The sequence below is a fragment of the Salvelinus fontinalis genome, unplaced genomic scaffold (genome assembly GCF_029448725.1).
Source record: "Salvelinus fontinalis isolate EN_2023a unplaced genomic scaffold, ASM2944872v1 scaffold_0196, whole genome shotgun sequence".
Classification (NCBI taxonomy): domain Eukaryota; kingdom Metazoa; phylum Chordata; class Actinopteri; order Salmoniformes; family Salmonidae; genus Salvelinus; species Salvelinus fontinalis.
The window spans coordinates 62,514-89,962 of NW_026600405.1; the positions used below are offsets into that span (position 1 = coordinate 62,514).

At 43.9% G+C, this 27,449-nt stretch overlaps 2 protein-coding genes across 2 annotated transcripts in view; one reads left to right on the forward strand and one right to left on the reverse strand.

The window, feature by feature from the left end:
- The first annotated feature begins 1,103 nt into the window (after positions 1-1,103).
- LOC129844353 (neuropeptide B-like) lies at positions 1,104-2,913 on the forward strand. The gene is made up of 2 exons (XM_055912669.1): positions 1,104-1,648; positions 2,330-2,913. The coding sequence occupies exons 1-2, from the start codon at positions 1,379-1,381 to the stop codon at positions 2,456-2,458; spliced, it is 399 nt and encodes a 132-aa protein (XP_055768644.1). The 5' UTR covers positions 1,104-1,378; the 3' UTR covers positions 2,459-2,913.
- Positions 2,914-3,672: 759 nt separating this feature from the next.
- Positions 3,673-27,449, reverse strand: part of LOC129844352 (guanine nucleotide-binding protein G(o) subunit alpha-like) — a 38,237-nt gene continuing 14,460 nt past the window's right edge. Inside the window, exons 3-9 of the mRNA XM_055912668.1 lie at positions 24,568-24,660; positions 23,379-23,539; positions 19,993-20,121; positions 8,506-8,635; positions 8,284-8,355; positions 5,583-5,670; positions 3,673-5,259 (exon numbers count right to left, since the gene is read on the reverse strand). Of these exons, the coding sequence (XP_055768643.1) occupies positions 5,069-5,259; positions 5,583-5,670; positions 8,284-8,355; positions 8,506-8,635; positions 19,993-20,121; positions 23,379-23,539; positions 24,568-24,660 (864 nt within the window). The 3' untranslated portion in view covers positions 3,673-5,068. The remainder of the gene's footprint in view (positions 5,260-5,582; positions 5,671-8,283; positions 8,356-8,505; positions 8,636-19,992; positions 20,122-23,378; positions 23,540-24,567; positions 24,661-27,449) is intronic.

Here is a 27,449-nt window from a genome sequence, read left to right on the forward strand (position 1 = left end):
TTAATGGAGCCTATGAGTAATTATTATTTTCCCATTTGGTCATGTATGGACGACAAGGTGGTATTTGGTATTTTATTAGGATCCCGATTAGCTGTTGCGATAGCTTCAGCTGCTCTTCCTGGGGTCCACACAAAACATGACATAATACAGAACAGTAATAGACAACAGCTCAAGGACAGAACTACATCAATAAAAAAAAGGCACATGTATCCTACATATCAGGACATACACCCAAACTATCAAATAGGGGAGAGGCGTTGTGCCTCGAGGCGTTGCTTTATCTGTTTTTTGAAACCAGGTTTGCTGTTCATTTCAGCAATAAGAGATGGGAGTTTCATTCAATAATGGCTCTATATAATACTGTACGCTTTCTTGAATTTGTTCTGGATTTGGGGACTGTAAAACAAAAGACCCCTGGGGACATGTCTAGTGTGTTAAGGGTGTGTGTAAATTGAGCCCTCTGATTACAATGAAGAGCAAGACGTGCCGCTCTGTTCTGGGCCAGCTGCAGCTTGACCACACGACTGGGCAATAATCAAGAAAATACTAAACTACACTTGCTTTTTGGAGTGAGGTGTCATAAAAGCAGATCATTCTTTATTACGGACAGACTTCTCCCCATCTTTACAACCATTGAATATTTATGTTTTGACCATGACAGTTTAGAATCTAAGGTAACACCAAGTTATTTAGTCGTCTCAACTTGTTCAGCAGCCACACCATTCATTGGTTATATAGGCTGTTATCTAAAAATGGGGATCTTATTTACACTGTTGTGGAGGTACGGAGTTATACCGAAGGATAAACTAACAAGCTAACTGAAAACGTGTGCTTTTTAGGATAGCGTATAATTTACGAGCACTTGAACACATTTCCTAATCCATTCAGTGGACTGTGTCTCTCTCTCCCAATTCTGTCAAGTTAAAGCATCTGAAGTTGGACCATTCATGACGAAATTCCAGTCATATGCCAATAAACATAATTTACTTTCTAGTTCTCAAGAAACAGATTATGAGGACCAGTGTGATGTCACTATGTCAACCTCCCCCTACCTCCCCAAACACAGGGGGAAAGAGAAAACGCATAAATCCGGATTGGATTGTTCATCTGCGTGCGTAAAGATGAATCATTCAATCCTTCTGATCCAATCGACAGGTCACGATCGTGCCGCGCGCCTATATAAACGGCCACAACATTCGAGAACACCCAACCAACGGAAGAACCGGCCAACAAGAACGTCAGTTGATATTGGTGACCTAGGCTACAGCTCACCGGAGAAGAAGACAAGAACAGAAGAACAAAAAACACCCCGACGACAACCGAACCAACCAACCGTCAAACCAACATTCCATCCAGCTGCGTAAAAAAGCGTCACGAGATGGAGAGGTCTGTTAGATTCGCCGTGGTGTGCGTCGGTATCTCCATGCTTATCTCGTGCCACCCTATCGAGGCGTGGTACAAGCAGTCCACCGGACCGAGCTACCACTCGGTCGGCCGAGCCTCGGGTCTGCTGTCCGGGATCCGGAGGTCCCCGTACATCCGGAGGTCTGAGTCAGAAGAAACGGTGATGGACAGCGGGGAGAATACCGGCACCGATAACAATTTGGTGACTGACGGTAACCGACAGACCCCCGTGCTCAAAAACATGGTAAGTGTGATTTGGGAGGTAACATCGTTGAATTAAAGTCTAAGGTAGATGGTACCCAAAGAGAGTAGGTTAGGCCCCATTAGGCCTACATGTGGTAAAATACAGTACATTTATTCTTAGATTCTACCTGCACGCAAATTAATGAATCAAGTGAATTGATTGCCATTGTCAAATTTTGCCATTGTTATAGTGTATTTTTGAGGGGCAAAGTGCCTTAGTCACATTTAAAAGTTTAAACATCTTTTAAAGGTGAGATTATATCAATTGGAATCGACTAGGAAGTAGCGCGCCAGATATCAGACTACTGCGTAAAAGGCGCTGTCCTTTTAGCACCAGAGACGCGCAACTTGCCTACTGTCACAAAGAAATTAAAACGTTTTAGCAGTCTTTATGCCCGATTAAATACATTGTAGACTATAGGCTAGACCTACTTGAATAATAGCCTATAAATAGTAACCTGAACGTGACAAAAACAAAACTGAACTAAAACCAAACTGACAAGACAAAATGTCTTAGTCGGTCTATATTTCAATGTGACAATAAGTACAAATTATTTTCATTTCTTAAATTTGTATCCATTCGATTTTTCTACATTTCAGCACATTTCCACTAAACAGGCCTACTTTTATTTGCCACAAAATGACTGAACATCATTTAACTCGCCGTTTCTCTCGCTCTCAGGCTATCTGTGTGACAGACATCTCTCCCAACCTGAAGAGCTGCGAGCTGCTGCGGGACGGGACGAGTACGTTCCAGTGCAAGGCTGACGTGTTCCTCTCCCTCGACTCGCTGGACTGCCTGGCGGCGTGAGACCAACAAATCATCCGCCGGCGCCAACAACAACAGTTGACTTTCCGCGAGGCAGATGGGCGAGAACGCAGGCAGCGTGAGCGAAAAAGAAGGACCCGTTGATTGACGATGACATTGAATGTTTCCTCATCATTTATATATATAAAAAACGGATGTGAATAATGTTTGTTTAATACTAGCGGTGTAAAACAAAACAAAAAAGACAAAACGAAAAACCCAAAGTGCAATGTGTGTTTGTGTGTGAGAGAAAGTTGTTACTAGGCTACAAAGCTCTTTTGTCAACCCCCCCACACTCCCCAAATCCCTATGCCGACCCTCACTCGGCCCCCCTCCGTTGTAGGTTACCTGCGTTGCCTAATGTAGGCTATTATTAAATGTTCATAAATCGTTGCCTGCTGAGCAGAACCTGTCAAAGTACTTTTATTTATTTTATTAAAATGAACAAATATTGCTAATTTGATTGGTGTACATTGGTATTTATGCTTGACTGATAGTAGCCTAGGCTACATATTCATTGTGGAAACAAATGAAGGATATGTTCGTTTGTGCAGTAGGACCTAACCTATTTCGAAGCCTCAGCAACAGAAATAACATATATTTAAGTATTTTCATGCTGACAATGTTTTACATTGAAGCAAATTCTTCTGCAGACAGTTTCACTATATAGCCTATTCTAAACTGGGTAGTTAGAGCCCTGAATGCTGATTGGCTGAAAGCCATGGTATATCAGACCGTATGACAAAAGGTACTGTTCTAATTAATTGGTAACCAGTTTATAATGGCAATAAGGCACTCAGGGGTTTGTGGTATATGGCCAATATACCACGGCTAAGGGCTGTGTCCAGGCACTCCGCAGTGTGTTGTGCTTAACAACAGCCCTTAGCCGTGGTATATTGCATATATACCACACCGCCCTCAGGCCTTATTGCTTAAATCTGCGTTGTTTTCTTCCTAAAAACGACGACACGGCCAGTAAACAAACGACTCCGAAACATTAAAATAATTATTTAATTGGCCTAGCCAATTGATCTGAAGACACCAAGGTCAAGTTATTTCACAATATCGACTGAATCATAATCCAACTCTGTGTCCAAAAACTCAAGATTAAAATGTTTATAGATGACAGAAGCATATGAAACATAATTTAAATAGTACATAAAAAGGCACTGTCCCCCCCCCCCCCCCAAGACCCAATTAGGAATGATTCTTATAAATACATAATGGTAAGATTTTATTTCTCATAAATGCTTAGAAAATAGTTCTTCCAACAGATACTTGTCTGTTGGGCAACTTAGTCAAAAATCCCCAAATGAATGACAGAATAAAACATGTAAATTAAGAAAGAGAGTGAAAGGAAGAGGTATTTGAGAGCGGAAGAGAGAGGGAGGGAAAGAGAGAGAGAGAGCAGGACACAAAAGAGTGATGAGATTTACTGCAGTTAAATGAAGCCAGTTTTCTGTGATCTCGGTCCCATTAAGGAGTGATAGGCATTGATGGATGGGAGGAAAATACACACAGTCTATATGCATGAGTGAACCCCTTAACACACACACACAGTATGGATGAGTGAACCCCTTACCTCACACACACAGTCTGTATGGATGAGTGACCCATAACTCCACACCTCAACACGCAGTACCACACTGCCCGCGCATCTAATGGACAAACGGTAAATCCTCACTCCTGCCTGCCTGCCCACACACACACTAAGACATGCACTAAGCTGAGTGAGCATTTAGCCGGATGACTGTAACCGAGCAACCAAAGCTGAGAGGCAGCCTATCATCACCATCTACAATGTCCCTCCAATGAGCTGCTAAGGCAGCTCTGGTATGAATAAGAAATATAACAAGTATGTTAACAATTAAATGTTGATGTTGTATTATTCATATTCTGATTAGGGTTGCATAACAACAACACAAATAAATATGTACCATAGTCCATGATTGTTCACCAAAACAAGGAGAGGGAAGTGAAATGTTCTCCAGCGGACCTCCTCCTCGTTCCAAAAAGTCATGGAAACAGTTCCAGAGGAACTGAACAGGGGCTTTCATTAGGAAGTCGACTTAAAACCGGAACCGGATAACGGAGTAGGGTGACGTAGCCCCTAGTCACTGATCCTGGGTCGGTTTTCCATTTCCACCGCTAACAGTTAAAGCAGCAATCAGCAGTTGAAACAATAACAAAGCGTACTCCCCGTCTGTTTTGGTAAAAAGCTGAGGGACGGGGCAGGAGAATTGTAACCGCTCTCAAATGCATAGCTAGAGCTATGGATGCAAAGACTGTCAATCCATGATATCAACATTCTAGTTTTAACCATGTTGATGCTATTTGTTTACATTTACGTTGTTTACAAACATCGGAGTAAAACAAGCTTATATTTTTAATTAAGCTCATGAGGCATTTATAAAGTTACATTCTTCAAGAATCAATGGGCCAGTTGCTAAGTCCAAAAATGTACGTAGCAACTGCTGATTGACCCTTTAAGGTTATGATTTGGTGAGAGGAAGCTGAGTCTAGCTCTGTACCGAGGGAAACTTCCCCCCCAGAGCCCAGAAGCCAACCAGCACCATCAGAACTGTTAGAACTCATAGGAACTCTTAGAACCAATCAAAGCAGAGAGACAGCCTCTAGGTTCTCTTTGATGATGGTGTCCATGACGACCTGGAAAACAATCTGTACGTTGGAGGTGTCCGTTGCCGTGGTGAAGTGATGGTAGATGAGTTTGCTGGGCGTGGCGTTGAGAGACACAAACATTCCGGCGATGTATCGGGCCGCAGAGTCCACGTCACAGTCTGCACCTGAGGAGAGAGCGAGAGCGAGAGCAAGAGCGAGAGCGAGAGAGAGGGAAGAGGGGGAGATGGAAAGAAAGAGGGTGTAAGGCAATACCGTTTTCAAAGTTAGTTACATTTCATGATAATACAACATCTTATCAAAATGGCTTCATCTGATCTCAAGCCTGTATATTGTTATTTTATCAATGACAACATCAAAGGCCATTTCATGTCATACACCAATGGATTGCAATAGCATTATCAGTCTGGTCACATATGTTTAACCTATTGCGTGTGGTACACGTGTCGTGTGTGTGTGTGTGTATTAGGGTGTGGTCAGCGTGACTGACCTTTGAACTGCGGCACATACAGCCGTAGATGCCGCCCCGAATGTAAAATCTTCTCTTGAAAAAGATCGATCTTGTTCATAAATAAGATCTGCAATAAACAAATAAATTAATAAATAAAAAATATCCGACATCCCTGGTCGGCAATTATACGCAAATAAATAAAGTAGTAAACAAATATACAGATGGACAATAGGGAGGATGTTCAATCAATATTCAAAACAAGAATAATATTGTGGTTACTGGTGACAAACCATGTACTGTAAATATCACTTCCATGTGATACGGATATAACTGCAGAATTATACTACTCATCAATCAACCGGAAATGCCAGTTGATGAACGGTCAAATCTGTACATGTGATTGGGATAGCGATCACTGGCGAATTCAGATCAATGACCTAGTGAAGCCATGGCTACAGGAGGATTGATTGATCTAGCTGTCGACAGTATCATGGTGTGTGAGTCAACACACACACTGTCCCTGACTGACCGTCCCTTTCACAGTACACAACACTCTGACTCAGTGGCTGCATCCCAAACGGAGTGCTATTCCCTATATAGTGCACTACTTTTGACCAGGGCCCATATGAAGGGAACAGGGTGACAACTTGGTTCACTGTAGTGGTTCACTAGTTAAACAATGAAAAGTGTATGAGGAGTTGTCATTCTAGCTGGCTTTGGTTCACTGTAGTGGTTCACTAGTTAACCAATGAAAAGTGTATGAGGAGTTGTCATTCTAGCTGGCTTTGGTTCATCTGGTTAAAAGAACAACAACGGGCTAGATAATGATGGATGAACTGAAGAGAATAATGAGAGAGTGTGTGTGTGTGTGTGTGTGTGTGTGTGTGTGTGTGTGTGTGTGTGGTGTGTAATTAACACAGGGGGAACAGTGGGTGGAGGGTTACAGGTTAGCAGACTCACAGACACGCCCTGATAGATTAATTACCCGGTCTCACACACACACATACTCACGCACACACCACCACACCAAGTGGGCATTAAAAACATACTAAAGGAAATCCCATTAAACAAGCTCGTTACTCTGTCTTTCATTTGATGAGGGCGGGTGTGTGTGTTGGTGTGGGCTGGAAACAAGCAGAATGCACACCTAAATGACTGTTCGCTGTTTAATTACCAGTGACAAGGGACCTACTAGAACAAAGGCTGTGGTCGGTCGTGTGTGTGTGTGTACGCGTGTGTGTAGGTGTGTGGTGACAAAGACATTGCAGAGGCATGTCCACTCAGAAGCCACGAGTGACATAAATGACAAGTGAGAAAGAGGGAGAACGAGATGGAGAACGAGATGGAGAAAGACTTCCTCCATGTTTGCTTCACTCATCCGTTCCCACTCTGTCCTCCCCATGGACTCTCTATGCGTAACAGTGAGTGTGCAGTGTGTGTGTGTGTGTGTGTGTATAGTGTGTGTGTGTGTAGCGTCTTCTCCATCCTGTCCATTAGCAAAAGGACAACTAGAGGACAACCATGTCAACCAAACTCTGTTTAGACTTGGCCAAGTAGCTGTAACTATCAATGGAAGAGTTCCTGGAAGGATGGGACTTTTCTAGCCACAAAAAAAAAGAATCACGGCGAAATCTGTGCAATGCAATATTTGAATAAAAAAATAAATGAACTTGCATGCTGGTTTGGCATATTTTTTTCTAGCCCAGCTTGGTGTTTTACTCTCATTGCTGGTTACATTATCTCTTACCAAATACCATTTCTTACCAAATACCATCTCTTACCAAATACCATTCTTTCAGACTTTTGACATCGTTGACGGTCCATCTGTTCTGTCTCATTCACTCCTGTGCATTCTAATTCCAGCGTGTACACGGTTGTTTACAAGCGTAAAAAAATAGCTTTTCATTTGAATTGGGCTTTAGACCAGGGCCTTACCACTGAGGTACCCCGGTACAGAGACTGTCTCTTACCACTGAGGTCCCACGGTATATAGACTGTCTCTTACCACTGAGGTCCCACGGTATATAGACTGACTGTTACCACTGAGGTCCCACGGTATATAGACTGTCTCTTACCACTGAGGTCCCACGGTATATAGACTGTCTCTTACCACTGAGGTCCCACGGTATATAGACTGTCTCTTACCACTGAGGTCCCACGGTATATAGACTGTCTCTTAACACTGAGGTCCCACGGTATATAGACTGTCTCTTACCACTGAGGTCCCACGGTATATAGACTGTCTCTTACCACTGAGGTCCCACGGTATATAGACTGTCTCTTACCACTGAGGTCCCACGGTATATAGACTGTCTCTTACCACTGAGGTCCCACGGTATATAGACTGACTGTTACCACTGAGGTCCCACGGTATATAGACTGACTGTTACCACTGAGGTCCCACGGTATATAGACTGTCTCTTACCACTGAGGTCCCACGGTATATAGACTGTCTCTTACCATTGAGGTCCCACGGTATATAGACTGTCTCTTACCATTGAGGTCCCACAGTATATAGACTGTCTCTTACCATTGAGGTCCCACAGTATATAGACTGTCTCTTACCATTGAGGTCCCACAGTATATAGACTGTCTCTTACCATTGAGGTCCCACAGTATATAGACTGTCTCTTACCATTGAGGTCCCACGGTATATAGACTGTCTCTTACCATTGAGGTCCCACAGTATATAGACTGTCTCTTACCATTGAGGTCCCACGGTATATAGACTGTCTCTTACCATTGAGGTACTCTTGAAGAAGATGTTGTTGCAGATGGAAGAGAAGAGTTTCAGACTCTCCTGTAGGCGGTTCTGAAAGAGGGGAGATCATTGGATAAAACAGTAACATTAGTAATATAGCGCCTGTCACGGTCAGACCATGTGTAGTAATATTGTAATAGTGTTCATCAGGGAAATGACATGTGACGATGGAGGGTTAACAATAGAGTGGGTGTGTCTCACCATACATGGGTCCTCTACTAGAGTCATGTCGTATCCACTGAGAGAAACAACAAATACCACGGCCCGGACGTCCTCGAAACAACCAATCCACTTCCTCCTCTCTGTTCTCTGACCCCCCACATCATACATCCTGCAGAGGGGGAAGGGGGAGAGAATTATTTTTATATGTATATATATTTTTTTTAAAGAGCGAGAGAGAAATCTGTACATTAGATGGAACACATCAGAGTCATTGATTATGTGGAGTAGAGAACATGGGCAGCCAGTGAAACGGGTTATTAGTGTGGTCGTGGTTTGGCCAATGTGTTTAGAGTGTTTTAGATCCATGTGATAATGACCGTTAGCTGTCAGCAGGAGGTTCACAGCATAGCTACAAATAGGACACCTGCTACTATTTAGATTGTGTGTGTGTGTGTGTGTGTGTGTGTGTGTGTGTGTCTGTTTATCAATTAGCAAGTTAATTAATTTACTCAGATTGAGGGAACCGTCTGTTGGGTCCTTCAGGAACACCTGGGTCCTCCGTGAAGCCCCTCGAGGTCCACAGAGAGCTTGCGTCCCAATTGGCACACTATTCCCGATTTAGAGCAGTCTTTTTTATCAGGGCCCACGGGGCTCTGGTTGAAGTAGTGCACTACATGGGGAATAGAGTGTGATTTGGGACACGACCAGAGGGCTTAGAATAAGCCAGAGATGATGGAAACCTCTGTAGTATTTTAGCGTAAGCCAACGTCATTAAAACAAAAAGGGATCTCATTTGGGATTTAGTGATGCCAGTCTCTTTTCTTCTCTCCTCCTAAAAGGTCCAGGGGCTAACGGTTGAACACCGCCACACTCAACCGCAATGAATACGCTTAAAATATCACTTTTTACTCGCAATAAACCATAACAATTATTAATTTGCAATTACCTTGATATGCTACAGTCCATGTTGAGTATTAGTGAGTTTGTCTCTGAAGATTCTACACTAAAACCCCAACACCTTGGAGGTCTGGTGTTGGCTAATATGGTGTGAAATCAGCTGATAAACCCAAATGAACGAATGGCAGGGGTTAACGCAATGGCGCTTTAGATGATGCATCCAGAGTACAATTGACAAAATGTCACATACTAAAACTTGTTTTTCGCATACCATTTATTTGGGAGTATTATTCGTACACAACCTTGTCTATCAACTTGCTCCATCTGTTCAGCTAGTGTTATCACAGTGTTCAGTGTGTGTGTGTGTGTGTGTGTGTGTGTGTGTGTGTGTGTGTGTGTGTGTGTGTGTGTGTGTGTGTGTGTGTGTGTGTAGTATATAATATCATCCAGCCACATCTATAACATTTGGACTGCCAATAGGGCCCCATGTATGGACTGCCAATAGGGCCCCATGTATGGACTGCCAATAGGGCCCCATGTATGGACTGCCAATAGGGCCCCATGTATGGACTGCCAATAGGGCCCCATGTATGGAATGCCAGTAGGGCCCCATGTATGGAATGCCAGTAGGGCCCCATGTATGGAATGCCAGTAGGGCCCCATGTATGGAATGCCAGTAGGGCCCCATGTATGGAATGCCAGTAGGGCCACATGTATGGCAGTGATCTGACAGGTAGGATATACCATACAGACCTGTCCCTATTTTAATGGATTCTTTATTTATGTCCTTCCTGTCGTTTGTTCTTTCTCTCGTTCTTTTAGTTCTTTAATTCCCTGTTTTGATCTTTAAATTCTAAACTCTGAATTACAAATGTCCCTTTTTTTAAACGAATTTCAACCACATCTCAAAATCACAATCAATCACAAAATTAACTAATGATGCTAGCCGATACCCTCTTCTCTTTCCCTCTCCCCCCCACTTAACTTGTAAATTCCTTGGTCATTCATCAGTATCGGTTAATTATCTGATGCTCTGATGAAGACGAGGTGAAATGGAGAGGCCGCGTCCCCATAGCGCCCTATTCCCTATATAGTACACTACTTTTCACCAAAGCCCTATGGGACCCGAATAGGGTGCCACTTGGGATGGGGTCTCATCTCTCTAGAGGCGGAATGAGAGGGTCACAGGTCAATGGGAAGCAGGCTGTGTGTGTGTGTGCACTAAACTGGCCCGTGACATCTGGGAGGCGATGGCTGGTAGACGATGTGATTGGAGGATTAAACAAGTGTTCCATTCGGTCTTTCATTACATAGTTAATTAGGGGCTAGCTAACGAACTGCGACCTACGTTGACCTTGACTGAGGAAGAGTGTGTGTGTGAGGTTCAGGAATACATTTCTCCATCCCCATCTTTCTCTGGGTCCCTCACCACATACTTTAGAGAGAAAGAGAGAGAATGACAGATATTATAATGAAGCCTCCCACTCCTCCTTTTACCTAATCAGGTATTACAGCCCCGCCCACAGCGCAAACACACCGTCAACAACTATGGGTCATAAAAAGCCTGTGAAAAACGGTCGTCTTTTCCATAGAGAGGTGGACAATGGGTGACAAAGGCCTCACACACACACATTCATCCACTGGTCCTTTTAGTGCTCTACCATTTAACCTACCCCCGCAGTGCGCGCACACACACACACACACACACACGATGTCTGTGGGATTTAGCTGTAGTCAACGTGACAGAAAATCAACAAAAGCAAAGCGTGTGTGTAAGTAGAGAAGAGGAGTAGAGGAGAGACCAGAAAGGAGGAAAGAGCTCAAGAAAGAGACTGACCCCTCGACCAAACAGAAACCACTTCCTGTCATCCAGCAATCATTAAAACTACTTTTTATTTGACATCTAGATGACGCACACACCCCTATGGGGCTGAAACGTAGACTACTACAGGGGCCGTATGTATTGAGCCATTGAACATCTAAAGACTGTCGAACATTTCAAAGCACAACGCACAGTATATAAAGATCAGGATGAGCCTCTGCCCAGAGACGTGGTGCAACATCCCCGGTCCAATGTTGACGTTTCAATGATTAAAGTAATGAACATTTGGCGTGATTCATCGTTTAGTGTGTTTGAAAACATAAATCGAAGTGAAATTAGATGTGAAATACACAGGAAAAGTCTCATCTCATAAATGTCACAAGATATTCCAGAGAACTGTCATGTGTTTTTTCTGCCATTCTCCCTCCTCCCCTCTCCTCTCCTCTCCTCCCGTCTCTCAGTAAGTGTGTATAACAGATAGATACTGAAGTGGAGATATCTTGTTTAGAAAAAGGTGAAATGGACAAAAAAAATGATTTTCTTTGGAGAGATTTGACCTTTTCCCCGTCTGTCCGTCCTGCCGTGTTGCTGAGGGTTATTGTCTTTGAGGAAATTGAAAACGGGGGACTCGGTCCCCGTACCCCCATCCACAGAGATTTACGACTAGAGTGGGGTGGGTGTGTGTGTGTGTGTGTTTTATGTGATGGGTCATTTCTGTCAATAAAAGCATCTATAGTGCAGTTTGATTGACAGCATTCAATTTCATGTGTCCATGACCCTACATGCTGATTGTATGTGTGTGTGTGGTGTGGTGTTGATCAACTATTGTATTGCTCCTAGACAGAGGCCATCACACAGATATTCTGCCAATTTGTGAAGCTCACACACACACACACACACACAGAGGTAAAAGGGTCTGTCTGTGTCATATTGACTTGCAGTTCCCACTACGCATTGTGACAATGTTTAGATGCAAAACAGAGGCACCTTATGAAAAGCCTCTCGCCGCAGCCCAGGTAATATGGTTTACCATTTTAATTCATTTTAAATACAGAGGTAATATTGTTACGTTTTCATAATTCATATGAAATGCAGAGGTAATATTGTTAGTTATTATAATTCCTAGGAAGTGTATTTTACAGAGCAGGTGTAGGAGACTGGAGTAGGTTACATCCCAAATGACACTCTATTCCCTATAGGGTACAATACTCTGGTCTAAAGTAGTGTACTATTTAGGGAATAGAGTCCAATTTGGGATGGAGATTGTGTTTAGAAAAGTTGTTTAGAGAGAGAGGGGCTCCATTGGAACAGTTGTTGAGAGAGAGAGAGGAGCTCCATTGGAACAGTTGTTTAGAGAGAGAGAGAGAGAGAGAGGAGCTCCATTGGAACAGTTGTTTAGAGAGAGAGAGAGAGGAGCTCCATTGGAACAGTTGTTTAGAGAGAGAGAGAGAGAGAGGAGCTCCATTGGAACAGTTGTTTAGAGAGAGAGAGGGGGAGGAGCTCCATTGGAACAGTTGTTTAGAGAGAGAGAGGGGGAGGAGCTCCATTGGAACAGTTGTTTAGAGAGAGAGGAGCTCCATTGGAACAGTTGTTTAGAGAGAGAGAGAGAGGAGCTCCATTGGAACAGTTGTTTAGAGAGAGAGAGAGAGGAGCTCCATTGGAACAGTTTAGAGAGAGAAAGAGAGGAGCTCAAATGGAACAGTTTAGAGAGAGAGAGAGAGGAGCTCAAATGGAACAGTTGTTTAGAGAGAGAGAGAGAGAGGAGCTCCATTGGAACAGTTGTTTAGAGAGAGAGAGAGAGAGGAGCTCCATTGGAACAGTTGTTTAGAGAGAGAGAGAGAGAGAGGAGCTCCATTGGAACAGTTGTTTAGAGAGAGAGAGAGAGAGAGGAGCTCCATTGGAACAGTTGTTTAGAGAGAGAGAGAGAGAGAGAGAGGAGCTCCATTGGAACAGTTGTTTAGAGAGAGAGAGAGAGGAGCTCCATTGGAACAGTTGTTTAGAGAGAGAGAGAGAGAGGAGCTCCATTGGAACAGTTGTTTAGAGAGAGAGAGAGAGAGGAGCTCCATTGGAACAGTTGTTTAGAGAGAGAGAGAGAGGAGCTCCATTGGAACAGTTGTTTAGAGAGAGAGAGAGAGAGAGGAGCTCCATTGGAACAGTTGTTTAGAGAGAGAGGAGCTCCATTGGAACAGTTGTTTAGAGAGAGAGAGAGAGAGAGAGGAGCTCCATTGGAACAGTTGTTTAGAGAGAGAGAGAGAGAGAGGAGCTCCATTGGAACAGTTGTTTAGAGAGAGAGAGGAGCTCCATTGGAACAGTTGTTTAGAGAGAGAGAGAGAGGAGCTCCATTGGAACAGTTGTTTAGAGAGAGAGAGAGAGAGGAGCTCCATTGGAACAGTTGTTTAGAGAGAGAAAGAGAGAGAGAGAGAGGAGCTCCATTGGAACAGTTTAGAGAGAGAGGAGCTCCATTGGAACAGTTTAGAGAGAGGAGCTCCATTGGAACAGTTGTTTAGAGAGAGAGAGAGAGAGAGAGAGGAGCTCCATTGGAACAGTTGTTTAGAGAGATAGAGAGAGAGGAGCTCCATTGAAACAGTTGTTGAGAGAGAGAGAGAGAGAGAGAGAGAGAGGAGCTCCATTGGAACAGTTGTTGAGAGAGAGAGAGAGAGAGAGAGGAGCTCCATTGGAACAGTTGTTGAGAGAGAGAGAGAGAGAGAGAGAGGAGCTCCATTTGAACAGTTGTTTAGAGAGAGAGAGAGAGGAGCTCCATTGGAACAGTTGTTTAGAGAGAGAGAGAGAGAGGAGCTCCATTGGAACAGTTGTTTAGAGAGAGAGAGAGAGGAGCTCCATTGGAACAGTTGTTTAGAGAGAGAGGAGCTCCATTGGAACAGTTGTTTAGAGAGAGAGGAGCTCCATTGGAACAGTTGTTTAGAGAGAGAGAGAGAGAGAGAGAGAGAGAGAGAGAGAGGAGCTCCATTGGAACCGTTGTTTAGAGAGAGAGGAGCTCCATTGGAACAGTTGTTTAGAGAGAGAGAGAGGAGCTCCATTGGAACAGTTGTTTAGAGAGAGAGAGAGGAGCTCCATTGGAACAGTTGTTTAGAGAGAGAGAGAAAGAGAGGAGCTCCATTGGAACAGTTGTTTAGAGAGAGAGAGGAGCTCCATTGGAACAGTTGTTTAGAGAGAGAGAGGAGCTCCATTGGAACAGTTGTTTAGAGAGAGAGAGGAGCTCCATTGGAACAGTTGTTTAGAGAGAGAGAGAGAGAGAGAGAGGAGCTCCATTGGAACCGTTGTTTAGAGAGAGAGAGGAGCTCCATTGGAACAGTTGTTTAGAGAGAGAGAGAGAGGAGCTCCATTGGAACAGTTGTTTAGAGAGAGAGAGAGGAGCTCCATTGGAACAGTTGTTTAGTAGATGTATTTAGTACTTGGGAGTATGGCTAGACGGTACACTGTCCTTCTCTCAGCACATATCAAAGCTGCAGGCTAAAGTTAAATCTAGACGACTTGGTTTCCTCTATCGTAGTCGCTCCTCTTTCACCCCAGCTGCCAAACTAACCCTGATTCAGATGACCATCCTACCCATGCTAGATTACAGAGACGTAATTTATAGATCGGCAGGTAAGGGTGCTCTCGAGTAGCTAGATGTTCTTTACCATTCGGCCATCAGATTTGCCACCAACGCTCCTTATAGGACACATCACTGCACTCTATACTTGTATATAGACAATATCACCATAAACAGCATAAACAGCAAAAGTGCTTAGAACAAGATCCTTTGCGTGAAAAACAACATTTTGTTCCTAAAATAAAAGCCCAACCTCAACATCAATGTCTTGGTTAAGTTATCAATGTGCTGTTTAAAATTCAGATTTTCATCTAACCAAATCCCCAAATAATTATAGGAAGTGACTAGGGCTGTTGCGGTGACCATATTCACGAGACATGAAGACAGTAAATTTCCACCTGACCGTTGAGTCACGGTAATTAGGCTTCTCCTAGGTCTGATGCTGATGGTCATTAGTAACCTACCAAACTTTATAACTGCATGGTACTCAGCACTCTATTGTCTCTCTAATCACTCTGACATCAATGCAAATCTAATCAAACACTTAACGAGAGCCCATGAGCTCATGTTGCGCAACATTTCTATTGGCTATGTAATTGTGTGAGAAAACAGAGTGATGGCCTCTGCTAAAAAGAGGATCCCATCAGCTTTCTATAGGCTAGGACTACTATATTTATTTCCCAAATTTCCTAATATTAAGCAGATTGCTTCTCTTTACAACAGGAGTATAGCCTACCTGGCTGGCATAATAAACCACGGGGAAAAGTGTCCTCCATTCGCTATTTAAGTGCATAGATGACATGTATTTTCCCCGTGTTATGGGATTTTTATGAATAAATTACTAAAATATGTATACATTTGACTTAGATGTTAATGTATGAATGAAACTTATTATACTCATAATGCTGAATGTAATATGTTCCTTGTTAGAAAGAATGGGTTTATCTTCAGACAGGCTAGAATGATGTCTCTACCCAGGGAGGGGAAAGACCTTGGGTTGGTTGTAGATAGTTTAACAGGTGGCAGACAGTAATGAGAACTCTAACTATACTGCCATTGTATCCGAGAGGAGGTTGGACATTAAAACCTATGACATCATCTTTATTATATAACCTGATGTAAAATGTATTATGATCGGTACTCTCGAGAATAAACGCTATTGATTGATTGATTTTGAGACTGGTTTCTGTCCATTTAATGCTGATAAGTATCTTACAAATTCTTATGTATGAGCAGAGTGTTTTAATTTAATTGGTTGATAAACATATAGGAATTAAATTCCTTTTAACACCCCGCTGCCCCTGTTTCGATACAGGTGCATGATAATGGTCCATTCTAAATAAATAAATAAATGTCACATATTATTTAGTAAATGTCAAGACAAGATTAAATCAAGAATAGTCTGATTGGTGACAATATTAGCCTATCACTTGTGAATGACACCCAGCACAATAAATAATTACTTTTTAAAAATTCATTTTCAAATCATAGTTGCACACCTCATGTAGCCTCGCCCATAGGCCTATATGTTTTTATAAGGTTTGCATCACAACTAAACTGGTCAAATAACTTTTAAAAATTAATCACATTAATCCGCTTTACAAGGGGTGTAGAGCCTAACTGGCATACATAAGCAGCGTGTGAGTTTCAAGTTTGGGGGAGATCATTTTCACTATTAAAATGCACCTTTATAATAAAAGTATTACATGCATAATTGCATTTGGGGTCACTTTTGATAACGGTGTTCTCTGCTAATGGAACATTTGGCTTATAGCCTACTACCACGTGTGCACATTGCTGCGCTTATAATGTGAAGAAATAGCATCATAGTTTATCAACATTTTAAGCTAAACATTCTCATCTGTTACGTCAGCCACATTGTGTAAAAAAAGTGTTTGGAATATTTATTTCTTGCACAGAATAGGTCAACTTTTGTACTATGGGGGATAGTAGATGACATAAGCTAATGCTTTTGTACTATGGGGGATAGTAAATGACATAAGCTAATGCTTTTGTACTATGGGGGATAGTAGATGACATAGGCTAATGCTTTTGTACTATGGGGGATAGTAGATGACATAGGCTAATGCTTTTGTACTATGGGGGATAGTAGATGACATAAGCTAGTGCTTTTGTACTATGGGGGATAGTAAATTACATAGGCTAATGCTTTTGTACTATGGGGGATAGTAGATGACATAGGCTAATGCTTTTGTACTATGGGGGATAGTAGATGACATAAGCTAGTGCTTTTGTACTATGGGGGATAGTAAATTACATAGGCTAATGCTTTTGTACTATGGGGGATAGTAGATGACATAGGCTAGTGCTTTTGCTGTTCGTTAGGCCTACTCATCTTGTCGGCTGCCGAAAATAAATGTGGACAGTTCTTCCAATATCTTCAATATGCACCTCAGCATTGGATCAGGATGCACGCAGTTGCTTACTCGATGTGTCTGTCTACACTTTTTTATAGGGGGCATTCCGGCCAAACAAAGGGGATGCCGCCGGGAAATTGTAGGCATTATCAAGTGCTTGTCAACTTGTGACAATGACTGATGTAGTGTGTACAGCCTGCACAAACAACTAAGCAGAGCTCATCCCTTTTTCAAATCATCATTAGTCGCACCAATGTATTAGAATGTATTGAAAATCAAAACATATAGCCCAACGTTTGTAGAACAACTAAAGTTACATTAATAACTCTAAAATAAGCATATAGGAGTATACCCATTTCTTTGTTAACCGCTCAACACAGAATAGCCACATGTGCACACTCCCTCAAATCGTTTGGAGAAAATATTCTTACCATTTTATTCAGCTTTGTTCATTTGTATTCTTCACACAATAAAATAATGCCACGGAATTATAAGCAAATCTTGTCTGCTAAATGAACTAGTGTAGCCCACAGCCATTTGACATAGTTAGATCCGGACCTAACATAAGGACAACTCAGAGTATGCTATTCTGTTCTTGTGAAATAGACTACATTTTCTTCATATCATGTTTCTTTAGATCTGTCTAAAATAAATAATGTATTTATTGTGAAGGTGTAGGCTATATTACATGGATTTATTAGACTTTTTAAAATGTAGATTTTCTAAAGATCAGCATCAGTGGTTTGTGTTGAAGCCAAAAGATGCTAACTGTGTTTATGTTAATTAACGGTCAATTACCGTGAGATCAACAGTTATCTGGTTGACAATCACCGGCTGATGAAATGTAGTGACCTCCACAGCCCTAGAGGGGACCCTATACATGTTAGCTTTTTAAAGGTTCAAATCTAGAAGTGTCTCCATCTGTCTACTTTCAGAAAAGAGAAGGAGAAAACCGACTCAGAAATCCGAGTCAATGCGCTAGGAGTCGAGTAATCAATTATTTTTTGGAGTCGACTCTCCACCACTTCGTCGTTTCAGTTAACAGTTGGAAAAATGGCAGAGAAAGGCAAGCGACAGCAGTGAAGTCCTGTATCGCTAAACTTTGAGAAGTTAAACGAGAAGGAAATGCACATTTTGTAAAGTGGAATTGAGGTAGAGTAATGGTAGTACTGGCGCACCATGAGACCCAACCTGTTGCTGGCAGCAGTGCAGCTGCATTGTGAATCCACATGGAATTTTATAAATTGTTCTTATTGTTTTAATGGAAGCCAATTAAAAAAAGTGGCAGTTTAAACATAAAGATTATTTTTCTCCATTTGTCACATCCCTACTATGTTTGTTTGTGTGTGCGTCCGTATGTGTGCGCGTGCCCGGTTATCAGACTCTAGTCTACTGTGTGTTGATAAGGCCTGTTAGGGTATTGACATATTGACTTCCTGCTGACTCAATCACAGACCAATCAGATAGAAGTTTGTTTGATTGGCACTAGCCAAATTGGCTGTTAGAGATAAAGTCTCTATGACAAAATGAGTGTGTGTGAGATAACGTGACATGGTCCCAAAGATGAAAAGATACAAGCACCTGTCATAGGTATTTTTGATCACTTTTGAGTTAAAACCTCGTACTTGAAGTTTACCTGAAAACTATAGTCAGCGGGGCTTTAAAAACCAATTTGGTTGCATATGCGACTAAAGTATTTTGCTGTGTGACCACAAGTTATATTTTGGGAGCATTGTGTCGTGGGCCATTCTTAAACTACTTGTGCATCGTTAACCACTTGTTCACACTTTGTTCAGTCATGTTACCTCATTGGGTAGCTAGCTAACAACCTGGTAACTTGACCAGTATGATCCAACAGTGGAGGCTGGTGGGAGGAGCTATAGGAGAATGGGCTCGTTGTAATGGCTGGAATGGAATAGATGGAACGGTATCAAACACATCAAGCATATAGAAACCACATGTTTGACTCTGTTCCATTCATTCCATTCCAGCCATTACAACGAGCCCATCCTCCTATAGCTCCTCCCACCAGCCTCCACTGATATACAAATCAAATCACATTTTATTTGTCACATACACATGGTTAGCAGATGTTAATGCGAGTGTAGCGAAATGCTTGTGCTTCTAGTTCCGACAATGAAGTAATAACCAACGAGTAATCTAACCTAACAATTCCACAACTACTACCTTATACACACAAGTGTAAAGGGGTGAAGAATATGTACATAAAGATATATGAATGGGTGATGGCCGAACGGCATTGGCAAGATGCAGTAGATGGTATCGAGTACAGTATATACATATGAGATGAGTAATGAAGTGTTGGGGGCGCAGAAAGAAAGGAAAAGGGATAGCGTCTTCAGGAGATCAATAACCATAGCCATAACCATAACAATAACCATAGCAATTAATTAATGACAGATCCCTTGCATGTAGTCAATGCACAACGTTTTTAAAGCGACAGTGTACAATTTTCAATGTAATATATCTCAATAGGACAATGGTGCTTTTAGACAATGTAAAAACCTAATATTACACTAATGACTCTGTCATTTCAATGACAGGTATTCATATCAACCTTTTAGCTTTTATAATTAACGCATGTCTTTGAAGTGTCACATGTTAGTTTCTAGGGCACAACATGTGCTTCAAAAGAAACTAGAATTCATACAGGCCCAATATAGGCTCAATCAACTGGAAAAACATTTTCTGGTGCTCCTAAATTTAATGTGGTGCTTCTAACATTTTTAAGTTGGGAGCACCAGTGCTCCCAATTAATTTCTTAAAAATGTAGAGCCCTGATAGTAGGCCTTCGTGTTTTGGGAAAGTGTTATATTCAACAACAACAAGAGAAGACACACAATAGTATTATTTACCTGAAGAGCAGGTGTTTGACTTTGAACTGTGTCTCTATGACCCCGGTGGTCCTCAGTCTGACCCTCAGGACATCCGTTTCCGTGGGAACGTAGTCCGGAGAGATGATACGAACCCTGTTCTCAAAGAAACTACAGGAGGAGGATGAGAAAGACAAAGATTGTTTGATCTAAACATTGTATATCTGAAAAGGTGACAATTTCAAAAGCAAGAGAGAGAGAGAGACAAACAGACAGAGAGACAGTATGTCGGTCAGGCTGTGCTTAATTTAGGTCGGATCCTGGCACCTCTCCGTTTTGGACTGTTTGATTCCGGTACCTCTCGAGGCATGAAAAATTATTGTTTAAAAATTATAATAAAAAAGCAATCAAAGTTCATTCGAGTTGCCTCTTCGATTAACTCTCCTGCCCCCACAAAAAAACGTAATGTGAAAAACTAGATTTTCAGCCCGGGCCTAATAGTTCTAAGAGTTGATTTGGGCTGGGCCTGATCGTTGATTCGGGCTGGGCCTGATAGTTGACTCGGGCTGGGCCGGGTTTATGGTTTGTGCAACATTGTAACGCATGTTTGAGACCAACGGGTGGCCGTGGCTGTGTGAGAAGCACGTGTGTTCTCTCTCTGTTCTGATAGACATGAGCCTGCAACTCACATTGTGTCTCCACACACCTAGGCCTGGACTATTGATGGGTTCAAGACAAGGTCGATTTGTATTGATTTTTGATTCTCAGTTTGTCAGTGTCAAAGGTGCCTGCCATTTCAATTATTTGCGTGGTGTTAAAAAAATTATAATAAAATGATTCTACCAAAGTCTACAGTCATGTAAAATGACGTACAACTGCATGAAATGCGTTTATAAAAAGCAAGACTTTTCCCGGCCCCTCGGCTACTAAACACGTTCCCAGTGTGTGAAGCTTCTCTAAGTGCCTCTACTCTACGGCTCTATGCTGCTACGCAAATGTGATGATAGACATGAAGGATTTATTACAAAAGGGCTTTTTTTTCTCAGACATTCTGGTACCTCAGAACCCCCCAGCTCACCCCCCTCTCACGCTCACTTCTTGTTCCGTCACCTCCCGATTTACAAAGGAAGCACTGCTGTCAGGTGTGGAATGCAGTGATAAACTAACCCCCAGGAGATGCTACGATACTAATCTCCAAACTGAATATTCATACTAGTGGATTAATGGGTTTTAGCTTTACATAATACGGGTACTCTGAGGCTATGGTTTATCTAACAGATGGATTATACTGGTGTGTGTGTGTGTGTGTGTGGTGTGTGGTGTGTGGTGTGTGTGTGTGTCAGATGGTTGCAGGGTGTGTTACAGCCCAAGTAGCTGATAGGGAATGACTGGGCTAGAATGTCACCATCACTTTAATGCGGCAAAGCTTCCATTCTGTGTGTGTGTGTGTGTGTGTGTGTGTTTCTGCAAGCATTTGTGTATGTGTGTCTGCATGACTTTGTGCGAGGTGTATTTCCTAAGGCTGTGGTGTCCGGCTGGTGCTCAGTGGGTCTCCAGGGGACCTGTCGCTGTAGATAAAGCCAGAGCAGAGGCCTCATGCTGGGGGAGAGGAGGAGAGATGACAGCCTCCTGCTGGGCTGGTTGGTTCAACCTTCTCTCTGTTCATTTTCCCTCTTTCTCCCCCTCTACTTCAGACTCACCTCCGTCACATAGATGTGTCCATAATGACCACCTCTTCTCTCTCTTAATAGGTCTTTTCTCCTTCGTCTCGCTCTCAGGGTGATCATGGTTGATTCTTTGTGACAGTGTGTGTGGATTGTCAGTGACACACACCACAAGGCTAATCACAGGACAGCAGGCCTCCACACACAGATAATTAGACCCCTGGGTCTCTCTTTAACATACGCTGATTCAACCACAGTCAAGTGTGTGAGAGTAGGAGAGACAGACAGACAGACAGACAGACAGACAGACAGACAGACAGACAGACAGACAGACAGACAGACAGACAGAGACAGACAGAGAGACCGAGACAGAGAGAGAGAGAGAGAGAGACCGAGACAGAGAGACCGAGACAGAGAGACCGAGACACACACAGACAGACAGAGACCGAGACACACACAGACAGACAGAGAGACCGAGACACACACAGACAGACAGAGAGACCGAGACACACACAGACAGACAGAGAGACCGAGACACAGACAGAGAGAGAGACACACAGACAGAGAGAGAGACACACAGACAGAGAGAACGAGACACAGACAGACAGAGAGACACACAGACAGACAGACAGATAGACCGAGACACACAGACAGACAGATAGACCGAGACACATAGACAGACAGAGAGACCGAGACACACACAGACAGAGAGAGAGACACACAGACAGAGAGAGAGACACACAGACAGAGAGAGAGACACACAGACAGAGAGAGAGACACACAGACAGAGAGAGAGACACACAGACAGAGAGAGAGACACACAGACAGAGAGAGAGACACACAGACAGAGAGAGAGACACACAGACAGAGAGAGAGACACACAGACAGAGAGAGAGACACACAGACAGAGAGAGAGACACACAGACAGAGAGAGAGACACACAGACAGAGAGAGAGACACACAGACAGAGAGAGAGACACACAAACAGAGAGAGAGACACACAGACAGAGAGAGAGACACACAGACAGAGAGAGAGAGACCCACAGACAGAGAGAGACCCACAGACAGAGAGAGAGAGACCGAGACAGAAATAGAGGAAGAGGGAAAGAGTGTGAAAATATAGGTGAGTTGTACAGGTGTTCAGTGCAGGTGTGTTCAGGTAAGACGTGTGTCAGGTCTCACCCTGGCAGTGTGTTTTAACAGGTAAGACGTGTGTCAGGTCTCACCCTGGCAGTGTGTTTTAACAGGTAAGACGTGTGTCAGGTCTCACCCTGGCAGTGTGTTTTAACAGGTAAGACGTGTGTCAGGTCTCACCCTGGCAGTGTGTTTTAACAGGTAAGACGTGTGTCAGGTCTCACCCTGGCAGTGTGTTTTAACAGGTAAGACGTGTGTCAGGTCTCACCCTGGCAGTGTGTTTTAACAGGTAAGACGTGTGTCAGGTCAGTACTCACCCTGGCAGTGTGTTTTAACAGGTAAGACGTGTGTCAGGTCAGTACTCACCCTGGCAGTGTGTTTTAACAGGTAAGACGTGTGTCAGGTCTCACCCTGGCAGTGTGTTTTAACAGGTAAGACGTGTGTCAGGTCTCACCCTGGCAGTGTGTTTTAACAGGTAAGACGTGTGTCAGGTCTCACCCTGGCAGTGTGTTTTAACAGGTAAGACGTGTGTCAGGTCTCACCCTGGCAGTGTGTTTTAACAGGTAAGACGTGTGTCAGGTCTCACCCTGGCAGTGTGTTTTAACAGGTAAGACATATTAGTTTACTCACTACAGGGCAGAGTCGTTGAGTTCAAACTCGTAACCCCGGGTTGCGGCCTCTCGGACCCCCTGGTCAGCCCACAGACAGGAAATGGCATGGCCAATGAAAGGAAACAGCACCTGATCCTCATCAAAACACCTCCCACAGGACAACACAGAGTGGGCGTGCACCTGGGGGGGGGGGACAACGAGGGTATCATGTACATACATACAGCTTACGTGATACAGTACTGAGCGGACATGAAGCGACACACACTGCAGACCCCAACGTCTCTCACACAGCACAAATAACAAGGAAAGGCTTTCAGCAGAGACGAGTGACCTCGGCCATAAAAACAGAACTCATCACAGTTTCACAGCTCTAGTTACGAGCCGTCAGACTCCGTGTGGGCGGTGATGCTTTGAGCTCTGTTACCTTTGGCAATAAAGTTATTCAAATTGAATGGAACCTGACGAGAACACCTCCCACCCAATCTCTCACGCACGCACACCTTCTCCCGATCATACCCCTGTACCATGTCATTACAAAGCAATTACACTACAACTCATCCACTTAACTGGCTATTATTGATGCCCATTTGAACTATGACATTCTAACACAAAATAGAACGAGAGAGAGTGTGTTTGTGCATGTGTTTCTGTGTCCATATCTCCGTGTGTATGTGTGTGTGTGTGTATGTGTATGTGTATGTGTGTGTGTGTATGTGTGTATGTGTATGTATGTGTATGTATGTGTGTGTGTACAGGGAATGTCCTGAGCTGCCAGCAGACTAATGGGTCAGGGCTGAGTAAACATGGTGAGCAGCAGCAGCCAATCAGACCACTGGAACCCGCCAGCCTTCTCTGTGTGTGACAGACACGGCTGTCTGCATGCTGCCCTCTAGTGTCCGTCTGGACAAATCACACACACACACTAAAGCCATCAAGTGAAGTAATGTTTCTATGAGGTGGAGGCTAAGAGAGCAAGAGAGAGAAACTAACAGAGAAAGTAAGTCATATGGACAGACGGACAGACAGACGGACAGACAGAGACAAAGTGAGAGAGTCAGTGAGAGCAATAGACAAGAGCGAGACGGACAGACAGACAGACAGAGACACAGTGAGAGAGTCAGTGAGAGCAATAGACAAGAGCGAGACGGACAGACAGACAGACGGACAGACAGACGGACAGACAGACGGACACTCCATCTCCCTCTAACCTTGTTCTTGCTGTGCGTCAGGTTGATCCGGAGAACGCCCATCCCGTGGAGGACAAACTTCATAGAGGTCAGAAGATTGTCCAGCACCGCCGGCTGTACGGGGTCAACAGGGTCAGAGGTCAAAACAGTTACCATGGCCACGGTGTTCACACCACACAGGGAAAGTCCATATAGAATGCATCTGAAAACCCTGTGTATTACACTACTTTAGTCAAATTAGTGCACTATGGGTAATGGTGCCATTTCAGACAACTGTAGCCTCTATAACCAAAAAGATCAGACATGAATTACATGGCAACAGTGACAACACCAGACAGACAGCCTTTATATAACCTCTTCAAATAAAAAAGAGTGTTCATTCAAATTAGACTCCAGGCTAAAGAGGAGATATCAGACCTGTTAAGAGGAGATATCAGACCTGTGTGAAGACTGATGTCTGAAGATGACCAACACGAAACCAAAAACTCAACTAGATCCAAGGTTGGGTTCAATTCCATTTAAAATTCCAGTCAATTCAGGAAGTACACTGACATTCTAATTCCAATTCTCCTCAATGCTTTTTAATGAGGAACATTTGGAATTTGGTTTACTTTCTGAATAAACTGGAATTGAAATGGAATTGACCCCAACCCTGACTAACTAAACACAAAACTCAATTCCAACTGAACTCAAAACTCAACTGTTTGAATCTCTGAATGACTCAATGGGATTAGGGGGATCTATGATAGTCTCTAACCCCCCTCCTTCTCTTTCCCCCTTCTCTTTTCCCCCCCTCCCTCCCTCCCCTGCCAGAAAGAGATAAGCATTACATTCCATCCCGATTTTATCAGTCTAGACTTCCTTTCTTCCTCTCTGTCAGAACGACTGTCTATCTTTTCTGAAGTGTATTGGAGGTGTTTCTCAGTGGGGCGTACCTACAGTGTGATAAGAGATACTGTAACCGACGATGAGAGTGGTGACACATAACTTCAGTATCAGTAAAGTGTTAAGCCGGGCTGGGCTGAGGACAGTCAGCTGTCAGGGAGTAATGATTCTTTATTAACACATTCTCCAATATTCATCTTTGCTGACACCTGTATATTGATTTGTGTCAGAAAAATAAGCAGCTCAGAGAGAGACTCTCATCCCTTCTCTCCTACCCATCTCACTCTCTTCTTCGCACACTCGAGGATGTAAGGGAAGACAGAAAGAAAATAAGGGAGGGAGGGATAAAATATGCTTTTCTAAAGTATGAGAAGAGGCTCCAAATCAGACTTTAAATCTCCTCCGTACCTTTCCCTGGTCAAGCAGCATGTGGCTAGGCTTAGTGACCTCTAACCCCAGTCTGCTGCTGTCCCACTGGCACCATGCTCTAAATTCTCACCTCAAAGAAAGGCATCTGTACCTATACATTACTCACTGTCTGTGTTGGTCAAGACCTCCCCCCTGTACCCTCACTGTCTGTGTTGGTCAAGACCTCCCCCATGTACCCTCACTGTCTGTGTTGGTCAAGACCTCCCCCCTGTACCCTCACTGTCTGTGTTGGTCAAGACCTCCCCCCTGTACCCTCACTGTCTGTGTTGGTCAAGACCTCCCCCCTGTACCCTCACTGTCTGTGTTGGTCAAGATCTCCCCCCTGTACCCTCACTGTCTGTGTTGGTCAAGACCTCCCCCCTGTACCCTCACTGTCTGTGTTGGTCAATACCTCCCTCCCTGTACCCTCACTGTCTGTGTTGGTCAAGACCTCCTCACTGTCTGTGTTGGTCAAGACCTCCCCCCTGTACCCTCACTGTCTGTGTTGGTCAAGACCTCCCCCCTGTACCCTCAATGTCTGTGTTGGTCAAGAACTCCCCCCTGTACCCTCATTGTCTGTGTTGGTCAAGACCTCCTCACTGTCTGTGTTGGTCAAGACCTCCCCCCTGTACCCTCACTGTCTGTGTTGGTCAAGACCTCCCCCCCTGTACCCCCACTGTCTGTGTTGGTCAAGACCTCCCCCCTGTACCCTCATTGTCTGTGTTGGTCAAGACCTCCTCACTGTCTGTGTTGGTCAAGACCTCCCCCCTGGACCCTCACTGTCTGTGTTGGTCAAGACCTCCCCCCTGTACCCTCACTGTCTGTGTTGGTCAAGACCTCCCCCCTGTACCCTCATTGTCTGTGTTGGTCAAGACCTCCCCCCTGTACCCTCATTGTCTGTGTTGGTCAAGACCTCCCCCCCTGTACCCTCACTGTCTGTGTTGGTCAAGACCTCCCCCCCTGTACCCTCATTGTCTGTGTTGGTCAAGACCTCCCCCCTGTACCCTCACTGTCTGTGTTGGTTAATACCTCCCCCCCTGGGCCCTCACTGTCTGTGTTGGTCAAGACCTCCTCACTGTCTGTGTTGGTCAAGAACTCCCCCCTGTACCCTCACTGTGTGTTGGTCAAGACCTCCCCCCTGTACCCTCACTGTCTGTGTTGGTCAAGACCTCCCCCCCGTACCCTCACTGTCTGTGTTGGTCAAGACCTCCCCCCTGTACCCTCACTGTCTGTGTTGGTCAAGACCTCCCCCCCCCCGTACCCTCACTGTCTGTGTTGGTCAAGACCTCCCCCCCCCCGTACCCTCACTGTCTGTGTTGGTCAAGACCTCCCCCCCGTACCCTCACTGTCTGTGTTGGTCAAGACCTCCCCCCCGTACCCTCACGGTCTGTGTTGGTCAAGACCCCCCCCCCCCTTCAAAATTGTCACAGTGTGCAGGCCAAAAAAGGTCACTTTACACAGTGATGAGATCTGTCCTGATGAGATCTGTCGTGTTGTATTCATATTCTAAATACCCACACCCCACCTGATGGTCAGATCCTTCCTCTAACCTCCCGTCTCCCCGTTCAAAACAAACACATTCCTGGCCTTGTTTCCCGGCTGCTTTATTT